A 20268-nucleotide genomic window follows, 5' to 3' on the forward strand; every position below is an offset into this window, starting at 1 on the left:
TCACGTGGGATTAAAATAAAACTTAAAAGGCAAAATTTCAATCGCTTTCATTTCACTTATGTCTTGAATGCCTTTTTTTTTAGGAACTTATTCATGTACTCAGAATGTAAAGGGCTGCTGCATTTTTCTTTCAAAGATTTGCCTTTCTTTTCTTACTAATTCCAAATTTGTAGAATATTTAACCAAGAGAGTGTCCCTAAAATTAATAATCTTTACATATGCTTATCAGTAGATGAAACACAACAGACAAATGCAAGACACTACACAATGGAAAGAAAGTTAGGTGTTAGAAGTATGCAGTACATGGCACAGCTAAAGTTGAGATGAATACACATAGCATTAAACATGCCAAATCAAAACATAGCAGAGGCAAGTAAAGCAAACAGAATTTTGATGACTAAATAGAGCTGTTTACAATTCAGAAAATGACCTAGTTCTATTATATATTGTTCATGAAGTAGTGTATAACTTGGGCCCCCCAAAATAATGCCAAAATGACAAAGAAGTGGCATCCTTCTGCCACCCCTGCAGGACATTATAGGTTTCTATATGTACATATAAAAGCTGAGTGGCTTTCTGGGGTTCCCTCTCCCAGATTGACCTGCTTTTCCAGGCTGCATGGGAAAATTAGCCCTAGGGATCACCTGAAACAAATGTAAAATGTTCACCTGAATGCCAAATACTCCCAATCTCCCCTCTCCATTCCTCTCAAATTGATAAAGCTGTATCCAGTACTTTTAAAGTTAACTTTTAAATATGCAAATTTGAATAACATGCAGTAAATGAAAGATATTGTACCATATTACATCTTCAAAATAAATAGTGGCTGGGATCATAAGTCACAAAGAATCATCAGATTATCCTTTGCATAATCTATATTCCAGGAACTTTGATTCAGAAAAAGATGGTTTATCATACTTAATCTTCTGTACACAAGGGGCAAAGTTCCAAGTGAATGACTGGTCAAGAATTAGGCAGGCAGTAAAGCCTGAAAGTTCACTACTGGCAATGAGTGAAAACATTTTGAACTTGCACCAAACTGAAAAATATTGTACAAAAAGATTGCAGCTCATGTTCTTGGTAGAAATAAGGCAATTTACTTTCAACTTAAACAACACTTGCAGTGGTTCTTCATTTGTGATTTTGCTGATATTAACAGATTGGCTACACCTCATGAATATCAAACACAATGATCACAATTTATATTTTAAATCAAATACTGAAAATGTTTTGTATTAATTGTTATATTCATTAAGACATGAAAATTTTATGCTCCTCAGGTGAGATGTTAAATATATATTTAGTTGTTAATATTTTTCAACACATTCCAATAATAAATGCCTTAAACATATTTAACAACTAAAACAGAAGACAGCGTCTTATGATGTGGAGTCTTGTATTGCATTGAGCAACTCCCAATAAATGCCGTAAATGGCATGAATAATTGTGGGCAGAAATTTAGCGTGACTGTTCTTTGTGAATGCTGTGATCACTTATGCAAGGTTTAGTGACATACAAAGTAAAAACTATTAAGATCTTCACCAAATGTTTTAAGTTTTGTGAGAAATTGATTATTTCTTTTTAGATAATTAAATAGAAACTGAAACACCAGATTAAAAATTGCAACAATACCTACTTTTTTAAAAAAATATCTTTTCTTATCTATTATTATTATTCACCAAACATCAGGAATGGACATACTACAACTTATTTACCATAGGGTAATTTGATTATCTTACAATTAAAACACAGTATTAAACAGACCTGTTTGTCATTTATAAAAATGCCCTACATAAAATGCTTCACTATCCTTATGGCACAGTTTTTTTCACACTCTCTGGGCTTAATTTCTTCAGAGATATTTGTGCTTAGATAGTAGAAATCCCCAGCACAAATATGCTCTTAGATGATTTCAGATAATTAGACAACAGCTTGTGAAATATATTAATCACAAAAAAAAACTCCACTAATACAGGGTGGATGGCTAGTAAGCACTTCAGTGCCACACACTTTAATGCTCATGTCAGCCGTAAATATTTTATGGCCTTTCACACTATAGCCCCCCCTCCCCCCCCCCCACTAATGGAGTGGAATGAGGTCAGTGTTTGGCTAGACCTCTTCTGATAGTTAGTAGCAATCCAATTTTTGAGCAATGGACTCTTCAATGAGACGGATGGAGAATTACCAACCACTGAGGTATTTGCCAAAATCTTAAACAGGAAAGAATTTTCCCACTTGCAATGGGAGGACTGCAGATTCTATTTCTTAAAATTACTTTAATATAAACAGGTGATCATGCCTGCAGGGAAAAATAACTTGAATGATTGTCATTTGCAGACAAATATTGACAGCCAGAGCAAGACAAGGGTGGTGGATTTATTAAATAAGACTTCTTTTTTTAAAAAGACCCAATGTTCCTCACTTAATAAAAAAAATTTATTGAATGCAAAATGCATTAAAGATTTGCAATGGACTCAATGGTCTAAGTGGCCTCATACTTCAATTCTAAATCCCACTGCACTCAATTCGCCTTTACTGTTGATTACATTATTTCCATAATGCTTAGCTTTTAAGATCATACTTAAACTGTTAAAATGTTAGAATTGTGATTCCTTCAATTCTGCTTCAAAGAATTATCTCCAAGTTCCAAATCCTCCAAGATTGCCAGAGGAAGAAAGCAAGCAATCATCCTCCTCTCCAAATGGCATAGGAAAGAAACCATCTCTAACCATCATTTCACACCCAGATTCTTCCACCCCACTTGTAGTCTGCAAGTCACCTCCAATTTGCCAACTTGCAAATCAGCTGGATCCTTTCACAAAACAACACCTTGTAAACCATCAGTCTGGCTTGCAGTATTTGTATTCTCCATATTATCAGGCCTAGAGGTCGAATAAGGAACAAATTGGTTCTCACTGAAACCTAAATTACAACTCTTTCTCACACTATACACAGAATTGGATCTGTGGCCTCTGATCAACTCTTATTGATGGAGTCGATTACACAATCATGACAAAAGTCACTTGGTTACTTCAGGCTGGGGCCGCATCTTTATTGTGTGCACAGGTCAAATGCAACATTGCCACATCATATCTTTTAATTTGGAGTTGCTCAGACTGATAAGCAAATGCTGGATAGTTGACCTCTCCTTTATTTTTCACATTTACCAGTTAGAAAGACAGAAAGTAGGCACATGGCAAACCACCATTTCTAAGTTTCTCCCCGTGTATCCCTGCAGACCCTCCCTTCCCCCCCCCCCCTCAATCACACATTGTGACTTGGAAACATATCGCAATCTTTCTGCAATCCCAAGATGAATTCTATTACTCCTACTTAACAGCAACATGCAGAATCTGTCATCACATGGGTTGCAGCAGTTTAAAAAGTGACACTGTGCACATCAACTCAAGGCTATAGATAATAAATGCCATTGAGGCCATATTCTGAGAGGAGGGGTTTGGGGGAAGAATAGTCATGCAGACTTTCAGAGACCTGCTTCTCTGATCTTTCGTCTCAAATAGAAAAGGACAAATTCTGTCCTCTTATGAAAATACAGAGTAAAACAAAAAACATTTGAAATTGTCAGAAAAGACATTTTTTTTATATATACACATTAATCTACAATCTTTCACAGCCGCAGACAGCATGAAATGCTATTTGAAAAGCTTCAAAATTAAGAATGCCTTCAAAAGCTTCTCTTTAATTCTTTTTCCAAGATGCACGATCTAACCATTTTTTGAAAACTTTTCCTCCCTCTCTCTTTCCCTCAGCCCAACCTGCCTGCCAAGTTCTGTATAATAATGAATTACTTTGCAGAATGATGCATACAAAAAAATTCTCTTTATAGCACGACAAATAAAATTAACAACCATTAGTTTTAACCTTGATGGTTCAATGACATACTTCCTGGCAAAGACTAAGAATAAAAACAAAGATAAATACATGAAATACAGGCAGAAATTTGACATGCCACTTCAAATTCTTTGAAATCTGGTTAACCGAATATTAGACAATTAATCTTTGTAATTATATTCTTGATCCATTGAAGGTTAACTTACACACCGATTGTTTGACTAAAATAAAATCATAAGAACAACGCCACAGCCAGAATTTTACGTTCTGCTGATATGTCAGGACAGAATGAATAGAAATTCACTCCACCAAAATATTAGGAACAAATAAAACCATTGACTGCTGTCCTGACGACCAACTTTGTTTCCTATCCATCAAGCACATCTCTCTGAAAAAGAATCGGACTGTTCACAATCTGGACATGACCCAGGACGAGCTTCTGACCACACATCTGCAACATCACAAACACAATCTTTCTGCAATCCTGAGATGAATTCTATTACCCCCACTTCGACTGCTTCAAGGCACTCCTTAAAACCTCGCTCTTTGACCAAGCTTTTTGCCATCTGCCAAATACCTACTCACTTGATTCAGTGCTAAAAATTATTTAATTGTAGTTCTATGAAGGTCCTTAGGATAATTCCCCATGACATAGGACTGACAGAAAAACAAATTGCTGTAGCTCACAGAAAGAAGCAAGCTCCAGAGTGGACCAATCTTCAACTGTGTGGAATGATTTTAAGGATAATAAAACTTTTAAATATCCTACTCTGTTTACATATGTGGAAATTACCTGTAGAATAAATTCCAAAATGGTGGATAATTTAATCTCTCTCTTATTTACTGTCAACTTAAAAAAAAATCAGGATATTGGATCAGTAGTAACAGATGTACATTATTAACCAACTGATCAGTTTATGGTTTATTCTAGAAATTGATACTTAAATTATATTTTAAACAATATTTAGTAGTTTGTGAATGTTTATCATTGGTTATCTCACAGATGATAAAGCCACAGATCTAATAAGCAAAGATTTCATTTTCTGCAATAGTTGTGGATCCAGCTGTCATAACTGATAACATGACCCTTATTCATGAACTATGCAGCAATGCCTTCAGCTGAATTTATATGACTAACATCAAGTCATAATTATCTGGAATAACACACATCTTTAGTTTACAGTGCTACACTGCTGTCAAGAATGTAAGAAAAATAACCTCATGCTTTCAGAACATACCAGCAATGGATAATGATGTAGCTATTGCTGAGCTCAGTCAGCAAGAACACAATATTCATGACATCATCTCATATTTTCTTGACTCGGAGGCCATTTAGCCCATCTAAACTATGCCAGCTCTCAGAGCAATTCCATTAATCCCATTCCTTGACTTATTTCCTTGTAACCCATTCTCTCTCACATGCCCATCAATTCCACCTGATTCTGTGACTGAAATTGATTGATTACAGGCCTAAACTGATACATATATGCAGAAAAGAAATTAAGATGTAAAATACTGTTTTTATTCACAAGAAGCTTAAAAATAAGTGAATAAATTACAGTCATTCTGTGTTTCACATCTTAACTTAATTCATGTTTATGAAGATGAATCATCCCTTTCAATATCATATGCAAAATCAATGAAGCATGCATTCTATAGATTTGCAGGTCACTTCTATGCACATACAAGAATGGATACGTAGCAATTGTAGATTACAATCAAGATTCACAAATTATTCCATTTTGAATTGTCTTCTACTACATAGCTTTTGTTGGCAGTAGGGTATATGGCCTGCTTCCATGCTTCTCAATCTTTATAATTTCATTCAATTTACTTAGCCTTGATTTTCATCTTTTCTGGGCAATTATTTTGCTTGCATCTGTTCTGCAGAGTTACTGGACTGTGTAATAAATATAGCACTGCAAGGTATTAATGTCTATTTTGTCCCATAATCAATAGCATGAAGTACAAAGCCAAATATTAATCAATCTGAAAATATGAACAATTACTTTTCAACACCAATAATTTTGAAAGACACTAATAAATTAGGGATATCAGCACATCAGCTCCAGTTCAATTCAAGCCACGTATTAGAAAAATTATCGATGTGTTGAGATAGATGATAAATACTGACCGCGAGGTGTCAGAGAGGCTTGTTTCTCCACTTCTGTTTGCTGCCTTAGAGCAGTTGGAATATTATTGTGAATGCGCTTGTAATGGTTGTACACAGCAACTGAAAGCACTTTCTTAGCATAAGACTGACCAACTACATATTTGTCGAGATAACTGTATATCTGAAACAAAATTAAAATAGGACCATGGTGAGGATACTTAATGAGACTTTTGCATACAATGAAAGGAAGTGATATTATACACAACAACTGAACACGTAAGACTAGAACCAAATCAAAAAAAGACAATCATGTCATTTAATAAAGGACACACTGTAAATGAATAAATCATTCCATGCACAGGCAAATTAAATGTCACATATGACAAATATGTCATTATGTTAATACAAATATACCATTTGAAGAATCATAGCTAATCTAATCTATTTTAAAATTGGTATTTATCTAATTCATTGTTCAAATTTTTTTTTAAATTGCTACTTTGCACTCCAATAATGTAACTTAAATAACTTTCTTGCAAACTTTGCTCAAGTAGCAAGATGTAGGCTGAAGCCAGAGAGCAATTTCCAACCTGCTCTTAAGAATTATACAACAGCACATAGGCAAACTTTACCTTTTTTGGAGGTGGTGGTGGTTTCTGTTGGAAAGCTAGTTTCACAGCTTCAGCTGCTGATTCTGGCTCCTTATTTAAACTCTTCTTGGAATCTGCTTCAGATAGCACCACAAAAAAATGGTGGCATTTTTCACATTTCACAAAGCGAGTTGAAGCTGAGGGTAAAATAACAAGAGTTCTGTAACATCAACTTTGATGATTAGCTTTAATTAGAGTCACAATAACACACGTTGGATATTGTTAGATGTCAAACCAGGTCAACAATTATTTCCATCTAGGCTTTTAACCAACTTCAATATTTTACTTTCCAATTTACCAAAAAGTTGGTAGATCCCTAGTGCTCCCAAAATTAATAAATGCCTGTCTGCCTTAATATGGCAAATGACCTCGGTGGAAGAAGGGAAATAATGGGAACAAATTCATAAACAAACTCACATCGATACAAATCCCTCTGCAGCAGCTTTGCCAATAACTGTGAGTCAACAATACAGGTTAAGAGGTAACCTCTAAAGACTACGCAAATTCTCCCTTCAGTCACATCTCCAAGCTGATAGGGCAATGCTGAATGACAGTAGCTTTATAACTCCAATAATTCCTTCCTTAAAAAGATATTTCAGCTTTAACGAAATGGGGTACACTCAGATAGCTCAAGACTGGACACTGATGAAAAAAGTACACCACCACAACCTCATCACCCTCACTCCACCATTACAATTAAACCAGATATGAAGCCTGGTTCATTGAAGAGCATGCCAGAGGCAGCACTAGTCATAGCTGAAAATGAAGTGTCAACCCGATGAAGACACAACAGGACAATTTGTGTACTAGAGAGCAGAAATACACTGAGCTAAGCATTCTTAGAACAACGAGGGTGATCCTTTTGAAGCATATAAGGTTCTAAGGAAACACGAGAGGCTAGATTTCTACTAGTGGGAGAGTCTCAAATAAGAGGACATAGTTACATGATACAGCAGTCATTTCCAACTGAGATGCATAGGAATTTCTTCTCACAGAGGGAACAGAACTACTGGAAGTCTCAAGCCAAGATGTTTCTGGAGTTCAGATCACTGGAGATATTTAAAGAGGTAGATAACTTATTGAAAAATCCAGTAAATGAAGGCTCAATGGAACCAGCATAGAAGAGGAGCTGAGCCTGGGGCAGATCAGCCATGATAATATTGAACAGTGGGGCAGGCTTGAGAGGGCCAGGTGACCTCCTCCTGTTCCTAACTGTCTTTAAAAATATTCTTGTGTTCTCACAATCAACAAATCAGGTCACAAGATCACAAGACAAGGGAGCAGAAGTAGGCCATTCGGCCCATCGAGTCTGCTCCAAAGGGAATAAAGAAAGAGAAATGAGAAATGGGGGGGGGGAGACACTATTCTAACCCCAATTTCCAGCCTTATCCCCGTATCCCTTGATACCCCGACTATTAAGATATCTATCTACCTCTTCCTTAAACGCCTCCAATGATCTGGCGTCCACTGCTGTACGTGGCAAGGAGTTCCACAAATTCACCACCCTCTGGCTAAAGAAATTTCTCCTCATCTCTGTTTTAAACCTGTACCCTCTAATTCTAAGATTGTGCCCTCTGGTCCTGGACTCACCCATCAAGGGAAACAGCTTGACCACATCTACTCTGTCCAGTCCTTTCAACATTTTAAATGTCTCTATGAGGTCCCCTCTCATTCTTCTGTACTCCAGTGAGTACAGTCCAAGAGCCGACAAACGCTCATCATACGTAAGCCCTTTCATTCCGGGAATCATCCTCGTAAATCTCCTCTGAACCCTCTCCAACATCAGCACATCTTTCCTAAGATATGGGGCCCAAAACTGTGCACAGTATTCCAAATAAGGCCTCACTAGTGCCCCATACAGCCTCATCAACACTTCCTTTCTTTTATACACTATACCTCTGGAAATAAATGCCAACATAGCATTCGCTTTCTTTACCACCGATCCCACCTGGTGGTTAACCTTTAAGGTATCTTGCACAAGTACCCCCAAGTCCCTTTGTACTTCTGTATTGTGAATTTTCTCTCCTTCTAGATAATAATCTGCCCATTTATTTCTGTTTCCAAAGCATACAACTGCACATTTCTCAACATTGAATCTCATCTGCCATTTCCTTGCCCATTCTCCTAAACTATCTAGGTCTCTCTGCAACCTTCCTGCCTCCTCAATACTCCCTACTCCTCCACCTGTCTTGGTGTCATCCACAAACTTAGCCACAAAACCATTTACTCCATCATCCAAATTGTTAATGTACAAGGTAAAAAGAAGTGGCCCCAAAACCGACCCCTGCGGAACACCACTAGTAACCGGTAGCCAACCAGAACAAGATCCTTTTATTCCCACCCTTTGCTTCCTGCCAACCAAGTAACATTCATACCACAAAAATGCCAGGAAAGTATCGCCATTGATGAGTTCTCCATTGACCAGAAACTCAACTGGACCAGCTACATAACAGCTATAGCCACAAATGCAGTCGAGGGCTGGAAGTTAGAGAAATCAGTAAATGGGGTTTCCCTTCCACCACTATCAATGCAGCCCTCACCCAAATCTTCTCCATTTCCCGCACGTCTCTCCTCACTCCATTCTCCCTCTGACATAACAGGGATAGGGATCCCCTTGTCCTCACCTACCACCTCATGAGCCCCTGCAACCAACAGATCATCTCCAGCCGGATCCCACCACCAGGCACATCTGCTTTCCGCAAGGATTGCTCTCTCCGCGTCTCCCTTGTCCACTCGTCCCTCCCCACCAATCACCCTCCTGGTAATTGAGTAAAGTGTTACACCTGCCCCTACACCTCCTCCCTCACCACCATTTAGGGCCCTAGACAGTCCTTCCAGGTGAGGCAGTGCTTCACCTGAGAATTTGAGGGTGTCATTTATTGCATCCGGTGCGGCTTCCTCTACATCAGTGAGACCTGACACAGATTGGGTGACCACTTCATTGAGCACCTCCATTCCATCCGCCACAACAGCCACTTCAATTCCACTTCCCATCCTCATACTGACATGTCTATCCACGTCCTCCTTTACTGCCACTTTGAGGCCAGACGCAGGTTGGAGGAGCAACACCTCATATTCCATCTTGTAGTCTTCAACCTGACAGCATCAACATCAATTTCTCTAACTTCCGGTAACCATTCCCCTGTTTTCCATTTTCCCCCCACCTCCCCCTTGTTTTCCCTCATTCCTGTGGCCCCCTCACTCCTCCTCTTTCTCCTCCCCCGCCCTCACGCCCTGCCCATCACCTCCCTCTGGTTCCCCATCTCCTTCCCTTTATTCCATAGTCTACTGTCCACTCCCATCGGATTCCTTCTTCTTCAGCCCTTTGCCTCTTCCACCTATCACCTCTCAGCTTTTTACATCATTCCCGTTCATCCCCCTCTCCTCCACCCACCTACCTTCCCCCTCTCACCTATCACCTGCCAGCTTATGCTCTTCCTCCTCCCTTTTTATTCTGGCTTCTGCCCTCTTCCTTCCCAGCCCTGGTGAAGGGTCTCGACCTGAAACTTCAACTACTTATTTCCCTCCATAGATGCTGCCTGACCTGCTCCAGCATTTTGCGTGTGTTGGTGGAGAATGAATGTTGTGCTGGGGCTTGATGTGCTGAGGATGATGGCTTCAATTTTCCCAAATTTAGCTGGAGGAAACTGAGACTCACACAAGATTTAATGTTTGGCAAATAGGATGACAACAAAGGAGGAAGTAGAAATGTTGAACAATGCATACAAGGGAGACATGGGGGTCTACAAATGGTGTTACCAAGAGCATAAAGAACTGCAAAAGAATGAGTCGAGCATGGAAGTTTGAGAAACTCCTGACGTGACCACGTGGGAAGAGAAGTAATTACTGCAGCTCGACTGGCTACGATCAGCAAGTCAAAAATAAAACCAAACATGAACCTATGAGTTGAAAAACCAAGGACAGACATTTGAAAAGGTCCATATGAATGAATGTACCACTGTGAAAGGAATAGATGACAGAAACAATTATAGTCCTTCATGACCGTGTTGGAATTTTGTGGTGCAGTGGGAGAGACAAAAACCTGACTGGAGGAACTCAAACAAAGATTTGTGGGAGGGATGGGCATGGATGTAGGATCTGAGATGATGAAAGAAGATTTTTTAAACAGTAAGGAAAGCTGAACATTGAATTTACAGATTGCAGGTGCTGAAGGGTTGACTTTGGGTGTTAATGACACAGATCATGAAAGAGAATCGTGTCCAAAGCTAGGGAACCATTTTCCATGTCAGACAACATTTTGGAAAACAAATTAGGGAATTTAGAACATTTAGCAGAAATGATAATGAAGGGACAATGGTGTATGGGAGAAAAAAAAATGACACAACAGGAAATTCATGTCCTCAGCATAAATATCCTAGCAACAGAAAAAGGCCATTAAGGGATGTTCCCAAATAAAGTGTACACCAAAATGCCTCACTGTGATAAAACAATATCTAAAGATAAAGTTACGTCAACCTATTACTTACAAACAAAGGTCTCCACATGAGTGCATGGGTCGCCACACTTTGGGCAGCGCAGCTGGTTTCCGCCTTTCCCAGAACCACCTGAACCAGATGATCGTTTGCTGCCTCCTTCGCTGACAGACTTCTGCAATGTATTAAGGGGTGAATTTCAGGGGTTAGAAATTCTACATTAAACATCCATCTCCCTATTTGGAGATTTTGGGTAAACTTCATAATTACATAAGTAAATAAACAAAAAGTAAAACCCACGTGCAAATTCTACTTTATAGAAACATTGTAGTTATAGATCTACAAAACAGCAATAACAACAATTTTCATTTACATAGCACAGTTTACATAATAAAGAAAAACAATGTATTTCACACCAACAGTATTAAATGAAAGCCATACAAGGAGATATTCAGCAACAGGACCAAAACTTTAGTTAGAGGTAGGTTTTAAGGAGCGTCTTAAAAGGGAGGAAAGAGGGACAAAGAAAATGTTGAGCCTTGACAGCTTAAAGCATTGCTGCCAGTGGTGAAGTAATTCATTTCGGAAGCGAGCATAGCAGAATTTGAGGAGATCAGACACCTTGACAGGTTATAAGGCTGGAGGAGATTTCAGAGATATGGAGGGGGGAAAACAATGAAGAGATTTTAAAGTACAATGATTCCAAAATCAAAGAGTTGTCTTATTGGTAACCAATTTAGGTCAGCAAAAATAATGGTAATTGGTGAGCTGAACATGGAGCAAGTTAGGTCACCAACAGCAGAGTTTTTAGTGATCCGAACTTCACACTGAGCAGAAAGGTAAAGCAAATTTCATAAAATACAGGTAGGTTTTATCAGTAACCCAGAAATGTACCTTGCTGCTATCTCCAGATGTATCTTTACCTCCATCTTTTGAAGCAAGTACAGTAACTGTCTCATGAAATGCTCTTCCAGGAACTTTTCTTCTTCCCTGCCCTTCAAAATTTCCCAGGAATGGGAAATGGAAGCGCATAGATGCAAATCCTGAAATGGAAATTCACAATTGCATTGCTTTTGCAAGATTTAACTTTTCATTTGTGTAAATATTGTTTCCTATTCCCATTCTGTTTCTCTCCTCACCCAACTGATCATTTGGTAGGCACCATCAGATTGTGCAAATATTAAAATATGCAGCTGACCTTCTCAAATGACATCATGGTAATTATTGTACAATATACTTTTAGGGTTAGTGTATCTTGATCTTCTGTACCCCACAAAAATCAAACTTTCTGGGGATAAAAAGGTATCTTGGTGGCAAGGTTGACCAGGTGAACCTTCAAGACACCTAGCAAAGAGCTGATACAAATGTGATGGTAGACACCACTGAACGGGAGATGTTGTATGTATGTTACTACTTGGAGGATTCACCTGCCTATACTTCAGTTACTGAGTTCTAGTGAGGAATCTTGAATCCATCATCAGGGACACAATGAGACAAACTGCTGTGTCCTTGTCTAAATCAAACTTCTTGAGTCTGAGTAAGGTTGCACCCAATTTGCAATATTCTAGGACTCTGTCTTAAGTATCTACACTGGCTTAAGAACAGATGGGAGAAAAAAAGTTGAGGAGTTAAGAAGTGAGTAGTTTGTTACATTGTACTCAGACTCAGAGCTGCTCTTTGAGCTGATACATAAGCATTCCAGTTCACCATCAACGGTGACCCCAGACTGTGATGCCAAGGAGGGATGCAGGACTTTGTTTAAGATGATCATTACTTGGCAATTAGCTTTTGCTGGCATAATGATCACAAAGTAATTAAGGCCATTCACATTACTACATTTATCCATCCAGGGGCATGCTAATCTTCTTCCAAGTGCTGCTACCAATTGTTTATATGATTCCACAGTTTTTGCTTCTATTTGGAAGTTTATTCCATTTGAATAAAAAAAAATCCTGAATTATGACATCATTGCAATAACAAACATGTAGATGAATGAAGGGTGGACTGATAGCTTAACGTTCTGAGGAATAAAAGTTTCAGGTGTGACAGGATGCAAAAGAGGAGGAGTCACACTGCTCATTCAGAAGGGCATCACAACAGTATGTAGGTAGGATATTCTGGAGGGATTGTCCAACAAGGCTATATAGATGGAATACAGGAATAAGAGAGGGGGATCACTTGACTGGGGTTACACTACAGGTCTCCCAATAGTCAGTGGGAATGAGAGATACAGATAAGCAAATCACAAAAAGGTGTAAAAGCAACAGGGTGATAATTGTGGGCAAGTTTAACACTTTCCCAACGTTGACTGGGATTGCCTTAGTCAAAGGGGCTTAGATGGGTGGAATTTATTGTGTCCAAGATAGTTTTTTGAGACAATATGTAGATACTCCTACTAGAGAAGGGACTGTACTTAATCTCATTTTAGGAAATAAAACCAGGCAGGTAATGGAGATGGAAGTGCCAATTGGGCAACACTTTGGAAACAGTGACCATGATTCGGTAAGTTTCAAGATAACGATGGAATGAGAAGGCTGGTCCTCAAGTTAAGGTTCTAAATTGGGGGAAATGTCAAACAAGAGAGAACCTGGCAAAAGTAGATTGGGAACTATACTTGTAGGTAAAACAACATCTGACAAGTGCGAGTCTTTTATAAGGATATTAGCAAGAGTTCAGGGACAGCAAGTTTTGGTAAGGCTGAAAGGAAAAGATGGAAAGATTAGGGAACCTTGGATGACAAAGATTATTGAAGGTTTGATCAGACAAAAAGGAAACATATGACAGGTATAGGCAATTACAAACAAGTGAGTCCCTTGAGGAATTTAGAGGATGTGGGAGAGTACTTAAGAAAATTAGGAGGGCAAAAACTGGCCATGAAATCGCCATGGCAGTTAAGATCAAGGAGAATCTCAGGTCATTTTATATTAGGAGCAAGATGGTAGCTCAGGAAAGAATGGGTCCCCTTCAGGATCAAAGGGGTAATCTATGTTGGAACGAGGGGATCTGGGCAAGGTCCTAAATGAATACATGTTACCTCTGTTCGCCTAGGACATGGACGACAGTGAGTTCAGAAAGGTGTTACTGAACCATACAGTATTAAAAAGGTGGAGGTATTAGATGTCTTGGAACACATAAAGAGTTGATAAATCTCCAGGGCCAAATAAGATCTATACAAGAATGTTATGGGATACAAGGGAGGAGATTGCTGGGGCCCTGCCAGAGAGTTTTGCATCTTTGTTAGCCACAGGCTACTAGAAGACTGTAGGACAGCTAATGTTGTTCCTTTACTTCAGGAGGGCAATGAGGATAAGCCTGGTAACCACAGGCCAGTGAGCCTTATGTCAGTGGTAGGGAAATTATTGGAGAAAATTCTAAGGGACAGGATTTATGTTTATTTGGAAAGACAGACAGATTAGCAAGAGTCAGCATGTCTTTGTGAGGGGGAAATCCTGTCTCACTAGTTTGACTGAGATTTTTTGAGGAGGTAACAGATGAGTTTGATAAAGGCAGGGCAGTAGATGTTGTCTGTAATGGACTTCAGGGCATTTGACAAGGTCCTGCATGGTAGGATGGTCAAGAAGATTAAGAAACATGGGATCCAAGATGAGCTGGCTAATTGGATCCAAAACTGGTTGGTGATAGGAGGCAGAGGACAGTAGTGGAAGGATGTTTTTTTGATTGGAAATCTGTGACAAACGGTGTACCGCAGGGATCAGAGCTGGTAATTTGGATCTTAACAATTTTTTTTAAAAAACAGAGTGGTTGATATCTGGAACGCATTGCCAGAGGTGGTGGTGGAATCAGATACAATTACTATGTTTAAGAGGCATTTAGACCAACACTTACATAGGCAAGGCATAGGATACAATCTTAATGGATTAATGTGGATGGGTAGGAAGGTCGGCATGGATGTGGCAGGCCGACGGGTCTCTTTCTGCGCTGACTCTATCCTAAAGTTATGAACTTCAGTTTGGCAATAGTGCAACTTTAGAGACACCCACTTAACCATTTCTATCTTCAATGAAAAGGTAAATATCAAAGTTAATTGTAATCTTTGGTGATCAAGCCACCCTCCCAATTAGTGGCATCAAAGTAAATGAAAAAAAGTGGAAGGAGGCAGGAAATAATCTATTTTCCGGCTTGAGACAACCAAGTCTTTAACAGCTGACAAAGACTGACACATACTGTGTAACTTTTTTTTTAATCATGCCAGGGAACATTTGATTTTTTTTATATAAACAAGAAAAATGAAATTAGATACATCAAAAGATAATTCCACAGTACCAAATGGAGAATTGGTTAATGTGCTGGTATCTAGTACAGGATCCATACAGATTATGAATATTCCACAGCCTACCACTGTTAATACAATAATAAATTTACAAACACTTCGTTTAACCAGAACTCTATTGAGGATGAAGGTTGAATCATTGCATAAAGTACAATGTTTGTGAATGAGAGCAAAGAAAATAGACTTTGTGACATTTAACAGTAGCAAATTAATTCATTTAGGATTGAACATAGGTCAGCCAGGCTAACAGTACATAATTTCTGATGTTAAAAAGACCACAATGGAAAGCTTGACTAAATTTGCCACTATTACAACATGTACATGTTCAACCCTGCATCATGTAATAAGTGACACAATAATACATTATGTAATTGCATTGTTCACCTAAAAAAATGCTATGTTTCTCCCTATAACCAGCAGTATTTAGTAAAAGCAGTACAAAATTATAAGGACTCACTATCAAAACTTCAAGATATCCTTAAATGTTTTACAAACAATGAGGTAGCTTTGGACTCAGTAATTACTAAAATGTAGGAATTGTTGCAGCCAATTTACACATAAAACTCCCACAAACACAAACGAAATAAAATAAATGATAAGTTTTAAGCATTGATCGTGGGCTAATTCGCTTGCTGTGGTGTGGGATTTATCACGTCCACCTGACACAGCAGACAAGGCCCACCTCACACTCCCTGAACGACTGCGTTGAACTATCAGTCTAAATTATGTGCATAAGTGAGGCTTGGATCTAAAAGTTTCCAATAGGTCATAACCCACTGAATCAGATCACAATAACCAGAGCCATTGATGTTACAACCGCGATCCTGGTTACGTTCCCCTTTGATACCGAAGGCCGTGCATTCTTCTTTAAACCCGATCGAGATCTTACCCAGACCCGAGGTGGTTATGGACGAACGGAGGAGCCGTACCGCCGACGAGCAGGAACACATCACCACAACGCAGGACATTTGCGCCCAGCGGCCTCCCCCTGGGCCCGGCGCAGCTCCTGCCAAACACCCGCGGGGGACTCCGGGCCTCTCCCTGCCTCCGCTCAGCCGCCTCGTATAAAGAGGCCGGGAAACGCCTCACCTCAACACCGCTGCGGGAAAACGTGCGGGGAATTAACACGGGGGGAGGGGGGTGGGGTTGGTGGGGAGCGCGGTTCAGGCTGCACGGTGACAGAGGCTCCGGTTCAAACGCATCAAAACAGGCGCAAATCCGGCGCTCGATCCGCTTCAGTCGGCGGCGCTGACACACTGCTACCCACCGGAAGTGTCGGTTCGGGGGGCAGGACTTCCGGTTGACGCTAGCGAGGCGCGCATGCGCCGTGTAGACTCTGCTGGGTGGACATGGGTGGAGCTGACAGCTGGGTTGGTGGATGGACATGAGGTGGAGATGACAGCTGGGTTGGTGGATGGACATGAGGTGGAGATGACAGCTGGGTTGGTGGATGGACATGTGGGGGAGATGACAGCTGGGTTGGTGGATGGACATGAGATGGAGATGACAGCTGGGTTGGTGGATGGACATGAGGTGGAGATGACAGCTGGGTTGGTGGATGGACATGAGGTGGAGATGACAGCTGGGTTGGTGGATGGACATGAGGTGGAGATGACAGCTGGGTTGGTGGATGGACATGTGGGGGAGATGACAGCTGGGTTGGTGGATGGACATGTGGGGGAGATGACAGCTGGGTTGGTGGATGGACAAGTGGTGGAGATGACAGCTGGGTTGGTGGATGGACATGTGGGGGAGATGACAGCTGGGTTGGTGGATGGACATGTGGGGGAGATGACAGCTGGGTTGGTGGATGGACATGTGGTGGAGATGACAACTGGGTTGGTGGATGGACATGAGGTGGAGATGACAGCTGGGCATATTGGAAAGTCAGTCACATGCTTCCAAGCCTCATCAATCCAATGCTTTTTAAAAGTAAAAGAAGATTTTGTAGATGAAGGGTAGTCTCCACAAACCATCACAGACATTGAAACCCTGCCGCAAGAAATGCAGCAGCCAATTTACCAACAACAAACCCGTGAGTGATGTGGTAGAGATTAGAATACCTGTTATTTGAGCAGTGAATGATGGTATGAACCAAGTTTTAGCACAACATCAAATAAACAAGAGGGGCGATTGATGGAGAATGTCATTTTTTTTCTTAAATAGAGGAGCCAAGCAACCTGAAGTGTTGCATGCGATTGTATTTTAATGCCCTCCAAATGTGCTCTATGAGTAATGATGTGGCAAGTAGTCAGTATTGATTCAAATAACCAAAATTACTGCTATAATTGTTAAATCAGTTTTACAAAAACAGCTGGATTTTATATTAATGGGGACTGACCTGCTGCATCTTAATAGCTGCTGACCATTTCCAGAGCAGCCAGCACTTTCTCCATTAGGGTTAAGATTACAAATCAATATTATCTCTAAATTAACCCATTTCATTGAATTGTACAACACTTAAGGAGCACACTTGGCCTATCATACCATTCCCTGTAAATACTTCCCCTTAAAGTACTTATGCAGGTCTCTTTTGGAAGTTGATCAAATTTGCCAGTATCACTCTTGTCAAACAGCGCATTCCAGATATTAATTAATTAGTTCTAGATGTTCTTTGGGTGTAGCCCTGTGACAAGCTGGAACAAAACTCCACGGACATATCTTCATTTTTTAAATAAAGCATAGCTACGTGTAAAGCTACTTAAGTTGTTCACCAAGGATTCACATTTGCGTCCTTTTTAATATTCTCTACGACATATCTCGATATCATCCAAAAACAGGCCAGCTTCACATGTATGCTGCTAACATGCTCACTTATTCTTGAAACATTCCACAAGCAGCAATGTGATAAAAAACTGGTATTGGGATGTTCATTGAGGGATAAATATTGACCAAACCACCTGGATATTTGCTCTGTTCTTCTGAAAGATGCTGTGGGATATTTTACATCTACTTAAATAGACAGATGGGTGTACAATTTAATGTTTCATCAAAAGTTGCTCCTCCTTTAGTACTCCATTGCGGTAGAGCTCAATGAAAAATGTAGGGCTGAAGAAGTTTGATGAGAAAGATGATGTAGCCATTTAAGAAAACAAAACACCTGGTTGGAAGGGAGATGTCTGTTGTATCTCTGTAAGAAACTAATGTGTAATTATGTATGCTGAGACATAATTGCATCTGTTCACAAGTGCCGGTGAGGTGTAGTTGGTAGCAGCTGGGGAAGAAGGAAATGGGTGAATCAAAGCTACAAACTGCACCCCAAGGACAATTAGAGATCTGTACAAGAATAAGATTAAAATCTGATTTGATCACAGCAAATCTGAATCCAACATGAGTCTAAATACTATATTTTTGCCCAACCTGGGGGCATTTGCAGAATATTGCGCTCCAACACTGACGCTGAGTCAGACTTATCATTTGCATCTGGAAAAGGTATCCCAAGCCTTGTTCACTCACCATCGGTGGATGTCACTGCCTATCTGAAGCAAATTGAGGCTGAAGGCAACGTTCCTTATATCTTGATGAATCTTGCAATCTGCTGCTGACACAGAGGCAAGCTTGAAATCAATATCTGAACAATAACCCTCCCACATCAAGAACTTCATTCAGTCCTTAGCTGAGTGCCAAAATAATACTGCTGCCAACTGGTGACAGAGTCAAACAGTCTTGGCCAACATGTTCCAACCAGACCCAAAACCAAATGGTTTGCTATATCATGGATCCGACCCTAAGCATATATTTGGATTCTCTCAGCTTCAGGTTAGGTAGCTAGTTCTATAACGTATCCCTAATTTCATTGGTATCCTCAATTTTTAGAGTCCTGCCACAATATCCACAATAGTTCTTACTTTGTGAGAACACAATATCAAAGACCTAACCCACCTGGGTCATTCTCTCTTCTCTCCTCTTCCATCAGGTAGAAGATACAGGAGCCTGAGGGCATGTACCACCAGACTTAAGGACAGCTTCTACCCCACTGTGATAAGACTATTGAACGGTTTCCTTATACAATGAGATGGACTATGACCTCACGATCTACTTGTTGTGACCTTGCACCTTATTCAACTGCACTTTCTCTGTAGCTGTGACACTTTACTCTGTACTGTCACTGTTTTTACTTGTATTACATCAATGGATTCTGTACTAAATGTAACTGCACTGTGTAATGAATTGACCTGTACAATCAGTATGCAAGACAAGTTTTTCACTGTACCTCAGTACAAGTGACAATAATAAACCAATACCAATAAACAAAACGGATGGGAGGAAAGATTTCAAAATTTTATGTGAACCCATTTCAACTTTTGGGATAGTTGGAAATGGGGATTTCATAATATGAACATAGATTGCATTTTTAAAATCACATTTGGCTCAGGATTTTGACCCTAGATGTAAACTGTGTGTGATATAATTTACCAGTTAGATCTAGGCTGACACTTCAATTTAGTGCTGTTGGAGTGATGTATTGTTAGTTGCCCGATCTTTCAGTTGGGTTAATAAACCAGAGCTCACTGGTGAACGTAAACAATCCCATGATACAATTTTGAAAATGAGCTGGAGAATTCTGCTGGGTGTCCTGGTCAATACTTATCTCTTAACCAAAATCATTCATAAAAGATTATCTAGTTGTTACCATGTTGCTGTTTGTGGAAGCTTGCTGTGTAGAAATTAACTGTTCTGTTTCTTACAATGCAAGTGTTTCATTGACTGTAGAATATATTGAATATACTCTGATTATGAAAATAGCAATGGAGATACATATCTTTCTGTTAATTACTGTTGTCTGCTTAAATTTATATGCAATAGCAAGCCCAGAATCAATTCCCAATCTGAAGTTGACTCTTGAGAAGTTGATGTTCAGCCACTTCCTTTTATGGCCACAATCCACTTGATGATTCAGTGATTTGAACTAGTAGTGATGGAGATGTG

General features: G+C 39.8%; 1 protein-coding gene across 2 annotated transcripts in view; it reads right to left on the reverse strand.

The window, feature by feature from the left end:
* Nucleotides 1-16612, reverse strand: part of clpxa (caseinolytic mitochondrial matrix peptidase chaperone subunit Xa) — a 36206-nt gene extending 19594 nt beyond the window's left edge. For both annotated transcript variants that reach the window (XM_052040457.1, XM_052040456.1), the window contains exons 1-5: nucleotides 16229-16612; nucleotides 11943-12091; nucleotides 11103-11223; nucleotides 6598-6752; nucleotides 5987-6146 (exon numbers count right to left, since the gene is read on the reverse strand). In XM_052040457.1, coding sequence (XP_051896417.1) covers nucleotides 5987-6146; nucleotides 6598-6752; nucleotides 11103-11223; nucleotides 11943-12091; nucleotides 16229-16307 — 664 coding nt within the window. In that variant the 5' untranslated portion in view covers nucleotides 16308-16612. The remainder of the gene's footprint in view (nucleotides 1-5986; nucleotides 6147-6597; nucleotides 6753-11102; nucleotides 11224-11942; nucleotides 12092-16228) is intronic.
* Between the last annotated feature and the right edge of the window lie 3656 nt (nucleotides 16613-20268).

Source organism: Pristis pectinata, chromosome 28, assembly GCF_009764475.1.
Source record: "Pristis pectinata isolate sPriPec2 chromosome 28, sPriPec2.1.pri, whole genome shotgun sequence".
Lineage (NCBI taxonomy): Eukaryota > Metazoa > Chordata > Chondrichthyes > Rhinopristiformes > Pristidae > Pristis > Pristis pectinata.